General features: G+C 37.7%; 1 protein-coding gene across 6 annotated transcripts in view; it reads right to left on the minus strand.

The window, feature by feature from the left end:
* cacnb1 (calcium channel, voltage-dependent, beta 1 subunit) overlaps positions 1 to 13325 on the minus strand; it is a 51150-nt gene that overhangs the window by 9699 nt on the left and 28126 nt on the right. For 4 of the 6 annotated variants that reach the window (XM_041817281.1, XM_041817280.1, XM_041817284.1 and 1 more), the window contains 8 exons: positions 13083 to 13202; positions 12807 to 12929; positions 12127 to 12263; positions 10184 to 10251; positions 6797 to 6957; positions 1269 to 1349; positions 1135 to 1193; positions 932 to 1041 (listed from right to left, as the gene is read on the minus strand). In XM_041817281.1, coding sequence (XP_041673215.1) covers positions 932 to 1041; positions 1135 to 1193; positions 1269 to 1349; positions 6797 to 6957; positions 10184 to 10251; positions 12127 to 12263; positions 12807 to 12929; positions 13083 to 13202 — 859 coding nt within the window. Of the gene's footprint in view, positions 1 to 931; positions 1042 to 1134; positions 1194 to 1268; positions 1350 to 6365; positions 6395 to 6796; positions 6958 to 10183; positions 10252 to 12126; positions 12264 to 12806; positions 12930 to 13082; positions 13203 to 13325 lie in introns of all 6 variants that reach the window. The other 2 variants (XM_041817283.1, XM_041817282.1) reach the window with 1 other exon arrangement.

The following is a 13325-nucleotide window of genomic DNA, read 5'->3' on the forward strand; positions in this document are numbered from 1 at the left end:
CTCAGGACCTCAGACTGGGCCGAAGGTTCACCTTCCAACAAGACAATGACCCTAAACACACAGCTAAAATAACAAAGGAGTGGCTTAGGAACAACTCTGTGACTGTTCTTGAATGGCCCAGCCAGAGCCCTGACTTAAACCCAGTTGAGTATCTCTGAAGAGACCTGAAAATGGCTGTCCATCAACGTTCACCATCCAACCTGACAGAACTGGAGAGGATCTGCAAGGAGGAATAGCAGATGATCCCCAAATCCAGGGTATCCTTGTTGCATCATTCCCAAGAAGACTCACGGCTGTATTAGCTCAAAGGGTGGTGATTGATGATGATTTTAGCAAAATGGCTGCAAATTAACATAGTGTGAAAAATTTAAGGGGGTCTGAATACTTTCCGTACCCACTTTGTACTGTATTGTGTACTGAATATCCTATCATATATAACATATTATATCCTATTGTATATCATAGCATCGTAAATAGCATATCCTGTTATCATATCCTGTTGTACCGCAGTGTATCAGATTGTATCATATGGTATATGCGTCTTTTCTGTCAAACAAAGCTTTTAATGTGGCTCTTTGCTCTCCCTAAATGCACAGATAAAAACAGACACTATAGCTTCATCTGAGCTGACGGTGGCAGCCATTGTTTACCGGCTTGCAGTACAATGAAAATAGTTCCCAGGAATACACTGTTTCATCCTGTAAAGTGACATTAGGTTAAAACACAGTCACCATTTATCATAACTATCTCTGAATCAAAGTAAGAGGTACACTCAGAACAATAAAGGTATGATGTGAAATGTATTTAAATGGATGTTAACCAACAGGACGTGATGAACTGAGAAGTTTTCTTTGCAATATTGTTTTTCTGCTTGACTTATAAATCCATCTAATAAAATCAGAAACAGAGTGGTTGTATGTTTGTTTCTTACCCAGGCTTGAGCGGGTGCTGGAGCGCTCGATGATGGTGTGTTTGCTGGGGTTGTTGAGGACTGAACGTTTGGCCAGGGAGATGTCTGCTGTCACCCGTGTGATGGATATCCTAGGACAAATACAGATCCAAAAGTTAGGTAGGATCCATGTTAGCAAAGAGAAAATGACTAAAGCAGTGGAAAGTGGATACTCTCATTCTTACCTGCCTTCAAACTTGTGTTTTAGGAAGTCAAAAAGTGCTTTCTGCATCATATCTGTCACCTAAAAATCAAATATTAGGTGTAAGCGATAACCAAAGAAGAGAAAAGTGACATGAGATATGTTATTTCGGCACACCTCGTATCCTTTGAGAGATGGTCCGACTAGGATGATAGGTCTCATGGAGGGAACCACGTCATACGGAGGGACATGCTCCATCTGTGCCGGAGAAATGCAGCACAAACATTGCAGTGAGTCACACTGTCATGTTGCGTCGAATGTGTACGCTCCAAACAACATAACCACTCATGGTGATGCACAGTCACATATGAATCAACATGAGCCGAACATAGAAGCCCTGTCCTCTTCCCCGTCTGTGTGCTGATGGATGGTGAGTTTCAGACACTCCAGTCCATTTCTTTTATTGACTGGCTATGAATGTCAGGAGGCGAAGATCAATTTCTCAATGAAAGCACTCGCCGCTTTCTTCGTCTGCTGTCTCTCACATAATTAAAATGTCCATAATTAAAGCGCCAGGACAGGTCTCATGACTGTGCTGCTGTGTTAACACAGACACCATCCTTCACACTTTCCTCTTTTGTTACATGCATCAGCGCTTGGTGTGAGATGATGAGATGTTTCTGTCTGTAAGTACCAAAGCATAATTTCACTTTACAAATAGAGTTTTGTTCAAACTGTACTTTAACTTCTGTTATTTTAAGAAGTTAATCTTCCCTGTGTGAGTCATTTATGCTGGAAATCTTAAACAACCATTTCAATAACTATTTTTCTATCTACCTATGGACAACTGGATGGCAGTGGCAAGTGGTACCAGCTTAACTTGGCTGGTCTACTAGGTTTTGGTACCAGGAACCTTTTTTTTCATTACAGTATGTACTTTAATTGTACCCACTCATCATCACAGACCGGCAGCATAAGACTGCCATGATGTCCAACAACACAACAACGGAGGACATCAAGGCAATAGTGTTCCTGGCTTTAGGTCTGTGGTGTTTTGTAACAGCAAGGAGACAAGTTTTGTTGCAGAAAAGGTTGCAAGCAATTAGACAAAAATACTACTGAAACTCAGTAGTTAGCGTTGTGTTGACATCACATTGTAGTATCAGTTCCACTTGCTTGGAACCTTACCAGAGGTGACGCCAAAAACAGTACCAGCTGCCAGACAGTGTTCATTTTGACGACTACAGCTGTGGATAAAATGTTTGTTGACAACCTTTTCCGTGAGGAAGGTATGGAAGAGGTTAAGAACCAGAGGTGATGCGATGCACTTTGAGATTAAGGTTGAACTTTTAAGAATAAATTTGAAATACCTTTTCAAGATACAAGTCAAACGTTGAAAAAAAAAACCTTGGCAAAATGTCAACAATGAAGTTGAAATTTCAAGATAAAGTTGAAATACAATTTTGAGAAAAAGGTTGAAATTTTGAGAATAAAGTCGGACCTTGTTAGATCATAACAGCCTTGTACTGATGAACTTGTGAAACTAAATAAAAACGGGAACTATCAACAATGATTCTGTTTCTTTATCTAACAAACAGTGTTTCTCTGTTTGAGATATATTGCTTGTTATAGAACAATAAGACTTATTCTCAAAATTGTATTGTCAAAATTCATACTTTATTCTTGAATTTTTGACTCTATTCTCAAAATTTCAACTGTAATTTTGAAGTGCAAGGCATTAATTTTTTTCCTTCATCTCTGGCCCTAATCCCCTTCTGTAGGAAGATGAGACTGAGACTGGCTAAAAAACACATCTTTGACAATAAAAGTTATTTTAAGAAGCTAGTTTAGTTTAAATCTAGGTGTTAGTGTTGGAATATCGGACAATAAAAAAACTGAATATTTCTCTAATGTGCATATAATCTGTCAAAATACAAGCAGAGATGAGCTGAGAGACCATTGAAGGTATTCAAAGATTTTCTTTAGTGTATTTTAAAGTAAGGACTAAAAATAAGTGTTTTACAGTTCACTTTTTTTACACATGGATATTACATGAGTTAAGAGTAAATAATCGTTTGGACTAAAAGTCAGGCTGAGGACAAAGGGGGTCTGGGCCATTTAAAAAAAAAAAGTTTTTTGCAGAAAACATAAAAAGGGAGATTTAAAAAGCACTAACATAATAAAGTCTTGGAATTAATTTCAAATATTTATGTTGACAATTACAAACTACGCCTTTTTCGTGTTTTCTTATTGACTGATGAGTATAGTTTTGCAATACCTCGACGTGATTCAACTGCTAAGTTCCTGCAGTCGTCCTCTTATAAGGCAGTCAACAATAATTGTCTGTCAATGAGAAAACATTTAAAAAATTATTATATGTGGAGATGGTATGAACTTACTTGGATTGAAATCTTCCTGTTTTCCCTCAAAATTTAATCTTGACAATAAATGTGTTTCTTATAAACACAAACACATGCCTTTTACATTTTGAAAAACTAAAACTGAATATAAAGAGAGTAAAATCAATTCTGTCGTCTTTTTTTTCTTCAGCTATTTACACTGAAACTGGAAAAACCCTACAGCCACAGGGACTTCTACACAACACCCACACATAAACTCAATATACACTGCAAGTGCATGAACTTTAGACCTATTCGTACATTATGAAACATGAATGATTCATCCATAAGGACTCTATAAACATTTGTTCTCTTTAGAAACATTCACTTCTTCAGCAAGAATGAGGTGAAAACAGTCGCCTGTCCTATATACTCTAACAACAGTGAAATTGGATGTTTTTTCTCATCTGTATTCTGAGCACGCCTCCTCCTCTGAGCGTGCTGTGCTGCTCTTAAAGCATGAGATAGGGCTGGAGTGCACCACTACATTACATTACATAAAGAGTCGAGCGACGGAAGCTCATTTCACCTCATTTGTATTCACAGCAGCTAAAAATACATATTTTAAAAGTTTCCTAATGGCTCTTGTCTCTACAGGGGCAGAACTGGAGCCCTGAACATAACAATGGTGCTCATTGGGTTTGAATAACAGGAGCACAGAGCACACTGTAGTGTGATGAGTAACAGGGAGGCGGCTGTACCCATTATAGATCTAGATGATAGTTCAATATCATGGTTTATTGGGCTTCACAAGCAGCAGTGTGTAGATGTTGTGGCTCACACCTGTGATGTCTATCACAAAAGGCACATATAGCATTTATAAAAATCTAGCCTAAGAACTAGGGGTGGGCATTGAAGGGTAACTCAAAAAATGTATGACAGCATACAGTACCATACTTTACAATACTGAACAAAACCGTGTAATATGAAACAGTAAGATATGGTATGATACAGTATGGTATAGGAATGCATGTAATACGATAAAATAGGCAAGAATGTGATACAATACGATCACAGAAATTAAATTAAATTAGAATATGGTACTGTATCACACAGTTAGATTTCACAGGATATAATACAATATGATATGATATGATACTTAACTGTAAACAACAACAGGACACAGTACAACACAGTGTGAGTATAGTAAGGTACAATATTATTTGATACAATATGACATGACATGAAGAGAGAGATTTGATAAAGTAAGTTACGTGTTAAGTAACAATAAGTTATGATGAGAATGCAATACAGTCAAAATACGTGATACAGTAAATCATGTTGTGATACACTACCATACAATAATATATGAAATGAAACATTACGTTAGGTTACGATCTGATATGATATGATAATTTACAAAACTAATTGTTATGATAAATTACGTTAGTACCATACAATATGATACAGTATGGTATGGTTAAGTACGATATCATACAATACGTTACCCTTATGTCACGTTGTGTTTCATTAGGTTATGTTAAATTATGTTACGTTACATTACATTGTGTTATATTATATTATGTAACATTACATTAGGTTATGTTATGTAACATAAAGTTAAATTACATTTTGTATGTTACATTACATTATGTTATGTTACGTTATGTTGCTTTACGTTATGTTACATTATGTTACGTTACATTATGTTACGTTACATTACATTATGTTGTGTAACATTACGTGATGTTACATTACATTATGTTACATTATGTTATGTAACATTACGTTAGGTTACATTTTGTTATGTAACATTATGTCACATTACATTATGTTACGTAATGTTACATAAAGTTATATCACATGTTGTATGTAACATAACATTATGTTATGTTACATAACGTTGTTACATTGCATTGTTACATTAGGTTATGTTACATTATGTTATGTTACATTTCATTATGTCACATTAAGTAATGTAACATAACGTTATATTACATTACGTTATTTTACGATTCGGTATAAACCGGAGCAAAATGGTACAATATGACAGGATTCAGTGCATTACATTACCATATGATACAGTATGATATGATTTGATACAGAGCGAAGAAATATGATCTGGAACAGAATGGCACAAAACTATACCATACAGTGTTTTGAAGTATAATGTTGTAGTACATCATCTGAAGTCAAGATGTGCTGACACACATTTCAAATCATTTAGTTTAATGCAACCTGTTTTTTTTTTTTAAATATACAACTAATGATTCTCACCTTTGATCAATTTCAAGTCTGACCTCTGTCTGTTTGGTTTCATGATTTTTTTCTTGGGGCCAAAAATCACCTGTTTTGACACCTACAAATACATGTAGCAGCACTCCTAAGCCATTTTGGCTCTTTTTTAAATCAAAATATATAATTTTTTGAATATCAATATTTGGCATTGAATCAGGATGATGAAATATTGCTGTATTAATATTTTAAATCACCTCCACTAGAAACGTCCATATGTAAGTAGTTTTATCTTGCAGCCGCAACATGTGATTCAAATTGTGCTGAAAAGCATAAAAACTGCTGATTGTGGGATGCTATCACTCAGTACAGCCGTCATAAAAAGGAAATGAAAGCATGTCAGGATGTGTTTCTGTTACACTCGGGCTAACAGGGTCTGTGACGGTCCCGCACACGCATCTGCACACTGACAGGCGTGATACAAGCTCTTGGGAAATGACAGAGGCGTCAGTGTGATTTATAAATGATGCTGTGAAGATTTTGTGCTCGGAAGCGTGGAAAAGGTGTGAAAAATTATTCTGGGGACTGATTTCCTAGCCCTGGACGTCACCAGGAGAAAGAAAATGCAAGACAACAGAAAAGGAGGAGGAGAGGACAGAGTATAAATGTTAAAGTGTTATTCTGTTAGTCTGACACTCACCGACTTCTGTTTCTGTTTAGCTGGGCCACCTACAGATTCAAACCACACAGCAGCAAGAAAAAGCACAAAACAAAAGAGTGCATTTAGTCACTGACAGGTTAGGATGGGGGGATTGGTAGAGGAGCTAATAATGGATCAAACCAGAGTTAACACATAGAAATGCAATTAATTCAGACTTAAATACAGCAGCAGCCATTTCAGAGTGTTCAGTTAGTCGAAAGTCTCTCCAGGCTAGTCAATGAGCACAGAAACAAGTGTCCAACATGTCCAACCATCAGGGGAGTTAAATCCAGAGACAGCAGGGACCGTTCAGTTGTGAGCAGTTAGTGAGAAACGGAACAGGGGAAGGAAAAAATTAGTCTGGATCTCAGAGTAGTCAGGGAAAAATCTGGAGGGGAGGAAACAAATTGCCCTAAGCCTCCTCGTGTTACCTTCTTAAAGAAGGGCAGGCGGTGGGTGTTGGCCTGAGGGGATGTTACGCTGCCTGACTGGCCCTTGGGGGAGCGAGGTTCACCCTGGAATTCAGGGGGCTCCTCAGCATCCAAGTCGAGAGGATCAACATCAAAGGACACATTGGACATGTCCACATGAGCTAATGGAGGGGGGAGGTGGAGAGGTGAAGAAAGAGAAGGGGGAAATAATACAGAGAAGGGAGAAGACAGGAAAACAAACAAGGAAGTAAAGAGAAGAATATGAGATGCATCCAGAGAGACATGAAGGAAACTGCAAGAGATGGCATACACACTGAGATCAAGAAATGTGACTTAATATGATTTAACTGGAAGTAGAGTTTGAAAAGAAAATATCAGATTATCATGAAGAAACATACAAACGTAAATATGAAGGACAAAGTGATAAATATACAACAAAAAAGTGTAGACGGAGGAAAGAAGCACAGCAGGAAAAGAAACCAGGCTGAAAGGAAAGCTGGGGGTCAGATTTAAATTTGTGTCTGGGTTATTGTTTGGCTGGTATGGAGAAGGGCTGGACAAGCAAATGGGGAGTCTTATTTATCTAATCAGCTCAACAGCCCCTCTAAAAATCAGAAATAATCTTTTTTTTAAAGAGTAACTAAACCCAAGAGATTCTCCCTGAGGTGCATCGACCCAGGATGTTAAAGTCCGGCAGTTACATTCATGAAATAACTACACTGCAAACATTACAGACCAAGCAACATGTTCAGGTCTAATCCAGGATTAAATCATGTTCACTTCTGTCTTAGAAGTGGCTTCTTATGCTTTATTAGCTTTCACTAAAGCTAATAAAACCACACCAGCTAGGTACTTTTCTATGAGAGCCATTGTAGTTATTAAAACATGTGCTTTACCCAAGCTGAAGAAAACATAACTAATGCCAGTGTAATTACTTTAGCCATGTAGGTAACGTAGATAACAAAGCAAACATAGCCTCTTTGCTTAAGCCAACATATCATAACCTAAAATCGCTAACATAGCTTAATTAGCTTTAGTTTTAGCTACAGTAACTACGCAACTATTTCATTAAAAAAATTAAGTTCATGACATTTGCAAAACTGAAAGGTGTACAGTCTTCAGCTATATCAGCTACATAGCTTTTGTAACTAATGTAGCTTCCTTAGCCTAAGCCTTAGCTATGTAACCCAAGAGCATTTTTACTTAAATAAAAAATGTGTTTTTGAGAACGGCAAAACTATACAAGGTGTATAGTCTTCAGCCACATTACCTACATAGGTTACATAGCTAACATAGCTAATGTAGCTTCATAAGCTATGTTAGCCACAAGCTATTTTATGTGAATAAAACATGGGTTTTGGGGAATTTCAAAACTGAAAAAAGGAGTACACTCTTCAGCGACATTACCTACATAGCTTCCATAGCTAATGTAGCTTCATAAGTTATAGCCTTAGCTATGTTAGCCACAAGCTATTTTATGTGAAAAAGAATGGGTTTTTGGAAATTGCAAAACTAAAAAAAAAGGTGTACACTCTTCAGCTACATTACCTACATAGCTTACATAGCTAATGTAGTTTTGTTAGCCATAGCCTTAGCTGAGCAAGCAACATGCTATTTTACATGAAAAAGCATGGGTTTTTGGAGAATTGCAAAACTGTAAAAGGTGTACAGTCTTTAGCTACATTGTCTCCATAGATGAACAGGTAAAACAGCTGCATTAGCTCAACTGCCTTAGCTGCATCAGATGTATAGTTGTGTTACTTGAATAAAATATGGGTTTTTGAGATTTGCAAACTGTGAAAGGTGTACAGTCTTCAGCTATTACCAATGTAGCTTGTACAGCTGACATAGCTGCATAAACTACATTGCCTTAGCTACATCAGCTACATATCTGTGTTATTTGAATAAAATATGGATTTTTGGTAGTTGCAAAACCGTGTACGGTCTTTATCTACATAGCTAATGTAGCTTCATAAGCTTTAGCCTTAGCTATGTTAACTGCATTAGCAGATGCTTTAGTTGTAATTAGGTTTTGCAGTTCAGGTTTTTAACTTTTATGTTTTGGTATCCTAACCCTAATTGCTATGCTAATTTTTCCACACAAAATGTAGAATTTTTAACATTTTGTGTCTTACTGTCAAGATGTGGACCCAAACAAAGCAACTAATGTTTTCATCTGAAAATGAAGTCTGAGGGTTTAGTTACTCTTTAAACAATTAATTCTTCCTTCACTAAAATACAAACTTTGAGAAGAAAATAAAAGGCATAGAGAATTCCTATTCTAAACAAACAAGGTACAATTTAAGATAAAGTGCTGAACTGTGTATTTTTTCCACCTAGGGACACTTAAAGGTGTTCCAGCATGCTAACAGTCTTCATGCTAAGCTGCAGCCAAAGAGGCTGATGAAAATATTTCCCAAAGTTTGAAAGTGTGTAGTCAGATCATTTATACACTTCCAAAGTACAAAAGTTGTCATAATTTTTCATACTATAGCTCTTTCATACATACAACCCTGATGCTTTCCTGAAAATAACAAACCTACAAGGAAAATTCCAGACTTGCTTGTTCAAATTTGTCCCTTTCACAGGAACTTTCCTTCAGTTTGCTTGGCAGGCGGTGGAAGAGTGGGGGAGGGGGGAAGGAACTAGGGGGCTGGCAGGGAAATTTAATGGCAACATCTGGGTAAAAAATGTACCTGTTTGCATTCACACATGCAGGAACATTTAGGACATTTCCAGGAGTTTTGTGCAAGTGTGAATAGGACTTAGGAAACTTTCTGATGCCACATGTTTACGATGCATGCAAATTAGCTGGTATGAAAAAGTGCTGGAGCTTTAAAAACTTCTACATTTAATAAGACTGTGGTGTATAAGACACATTCACACAATCATATCGAAGGTCTAAAATCTGATATAACAACCTCAGGGTGTACAGGATAAATCAGACAGGTGTGCTTTGTATTGCACAGGAATTCACTCCAGTGCCTCTGTTTGGTCCTTCAAAGTTGTTTATTTTTCCCATGTTTGCAATTTCCTCTCTCCTATTGTCTCTGATATCGAGCAGCAGTTCTCTGTTGTCTCTGCGACGAACACACACTCATGCACGCACACATTAGCCAGACAAACTAATCAAGTTTAATGACAGTGGCCCTTTCCTGGCTCTATTTCAGTCCAGTCCTGCGTGCTAATGACAGACCTCCTAAGACCCTCTCACTTCACAAAGCGACCCAATGAGACTCAGCGCCCATGAGTCATCATCATGCTCGACTAATTAGCCAATTAAAATCTTCATCTGAAATCAGGCACTTGTCAGGAGTCTACACACCCACACAAATGTGCATTATATCCCTGTTATTCAGCTGGATAGGGAGACCCCTTTAACCTTACCTGTGCCGGGTGGGGTGGGCCTGCGTGTTCCTGTGGCAACATCCAGACTGGAGCTTCCTCCAGATTTACTATTGCAGGAAACAAAAGTATGAGGTTATAGAAACACTTATACTTTTTACAGATTTCAGATGAAAATACAAGCTTTGTGCATTTAATGACATAACAGCTGGCTCCCTCCTAAATGAGACAGCTCATCAACACACTTTGCTGTAAACAAACGGCTGCTGTGACTTAAAGGGGACATTTGCTGATTTTCAACCAGCTGCTGTGTATCAATTCAATATTTATATTCTATGTAAATGAACAATTTTACTTGCTGTAATTGAGTAGTGTTTTTTTTTGTACTTGTACTTTTTTAGGTACATTTTTAAATCAGTACTTTTAATTTTACTGAAGTAAGTTTTAATCAGAGTAACTGTACTTTTACTTGAGTACAATACTCTTGTGCTTTTTCCACCTCTGCTGACTAAACAGTAGCACAGTGAGAGGATGATTCCACATCACGACCCGACAGCTGTTGTTCACAGTAAAATCTAGAGTGTTGATATCTCAGGGTTAAACATTTTCATGGGCAAATTTACCCATCATGCCCTGGAGGAGAGTGTTTAGATGTCTTTTATATGTGTTTGGCCACATTTCTGGTGTTTCTTGATGTAAGACACATTTGTACCATGAGTGAAGTTATCTGTTGAGTTAAGTTCCTGCTTGTGACTTTAGGTTTCCATGTGACATATTTATTGCATATTTATCATTATGTATTATGCAGAGTTTCTGTAGCCCTTTCATATTTTAAAATATTCAACACTTTAAAAGAGTAGTCTGCATCCAGAAGCTGATGCAGGTTTTTTCTTGAGCAAAAAAAAAAAAAAGTTTGTATCTTCAGTAATTTTGGACCCAGCCCTGATCCTTAAGGGACCCCCATCTGACCTGTAACATGTTAGACTTGTTGTTGATCTGTACATATTGATGCCTGTTTTAGAGGTGATTTGTGTACCTTTCTAGTTTGGACAGTAATAAAGTATGGTCAACTGTGTCAAATGCTTCCTTTAAACCCATTAAAATAGCTACCCTATGTTCTTTATCGTTGATTGCTGTGATATTTGCTCTATCAGAAATCTATCTATCATCTGTAACTGCAGTTGTTGTGGAACAGGTTGATATAAAGCTGTATTGATGTTCATTAACTAATCTCTGCTTTCTATTAATGAAAGGTTCTTCTAAAATTTCACCATGTAATTTAAAACATTTTGGTTCAATATAAATTAAAACATCAATCCAATAAGGCAAACTTGTCTTATCATAAAGGCTTCATTTTAACAAACATGCTTTGTCAATGCACTTTTCTTGATCTCTGACTGATAAACACATGAGAGTCAGTTCTCTATTCTACTCTGTAATCCTTTTCAATAGGAAATGACTGAGAGTTGCCTTGAAAGACAATGGTGTATTTGAACCCTTTTGGCTGAAGGGCCTTTTCCGAGAATTTCCATAGCACCAATTTCATTCTTTTAACCTTTCCAGACAGTCTAGACAGACAGTCTGGTCATGAGACAAGTCAACCTTCCTATCAGCAAGTTCCCCTCTGAGACAAACAAGAGACTGAAATAGGAAATAGGAATAGATTTTTTGCAAGAAAAAAAAAAACAATAAAATATCCTAACATATTAGAGACAGATCCATTTCTAAAGGCACATTAAAATCTGGAATATATTTATCAAATAAAGGAACATCTTTCTGGATATATTATGTCTAAGGCTTGAACTTCAGAGACCTTAAAATATAAACAAACTGAAGCTCTGTAGAGGAATCCAATGACTCACTATTTTAGGAAGTTTTACATTACCTGGTGGGTGAAGTGTGACTCATGGTAAAGCATTCATTTTTTTTTATAAAATCAGATCGTTTGTGATGCTGATGTTGAGGGATTTTCACAGTTACTGTACCTAGAGCTGAGTCGGTTCTGTCTCATCCTCTGCTCCTGCAGGAGGCGGGTATTCTCCAGTTTGACCGGGCTGGGGATGAAACCCACCTCACAGCCCTCCTTCACCAGACGTCCGATCCACCAGTCGTTGTTGTACTTCTGCAGGGGAGAATCATACACAGACATCATATGTGACACAAAAATGCAACTAAACTGTTCTGGTTTTATGCTTTGTGATCGATAATTTCCATGTAGAAGCTGAAAACCAAATTATGTATTCAAAGCAACCAAAATCAGGAAGTTGAGAAAGTAAAAGCCAAACTTTTCCATACAGAATTTTTATACAAATTTGGTTCACCCAATTCTGCTTGCACTGCAGCTCTTGTTACTGCTAACTCCCACTCAAGGCCTGGCTCGAGTTGAAACAGAAGGAGACAGTGCAGTGAGTTGCAGTAAAACATGATCCCTCACTGGATTCACACCCACCATCACTGCCAATTGTTTGACGGGGCCAATTGCAACTTGAAATTCTACAGTTGCTCTCTTTTTCTCTTGCACCATGCATGAGCCTCACTCAGTCGGTTATGTAACACAATTTACCCCTTGTTGGCATTTTTTACTGTAAAAAGCTGTGTGTATCATCTACTCTTTAGTGTAAACCTGAATGATTTTGCTCCTCTTTTTTTAGTGTTAAGGTGATACCTCTTTAATGTGCAAGAAGTCTTTGGCTTCGAAGGATATGGCCATGCCCTGCACAGGAACGTCATCACTGGGCCCGGGGTTGTAACCCACATTCGTCCGCACTGCAAACGCCACAGGTTTGGTCTGCAGCAGGGATGGGAAAGAAAATTTTCAGAATAAAACACCCAGTGTGGCCTTGACACTGATAGAGGTTTACCAGGGTGGAAAAAAAACACGATGTAGCGATTATGCAACAAAGATGACTACTAAACATGAATTCAGAGTTTGATTTCTAACCTTTGCTTTCTCGAGTGTGGCGAGAGCCTGTCTGTCCGCCTCCTTCCTCAGAGCCTCGGGGTCCTCCTCCAGGGACACGTCTGAGTCCGACGGCCGGCTGGTGTAGGAGTCGGCGGAGCCCTGAAATGCAAAATAAGTGAACATAAAGGTGAGGAGGGTAAAAAACAGACCTGCATGTCTATGCAATATCTTCTGCTGGAAGCAAAACAGGAGTTTGAAAATTGCAGAATGAACTGAGATGTG

Source organism: Cheilinus undulatus, linkage group 21 (assembly GCF_018320785.1).
Source record: "Cheilinus undulatus linkage group 21, ASM1832078v1, whole genome shotgun sequence".
Lineage (NCBI taxonomy): Eukaryota > Metazoa > Chordata > Actinopteri > Labriformes > Labridae > Cheilinus > Cheilinus undulatus.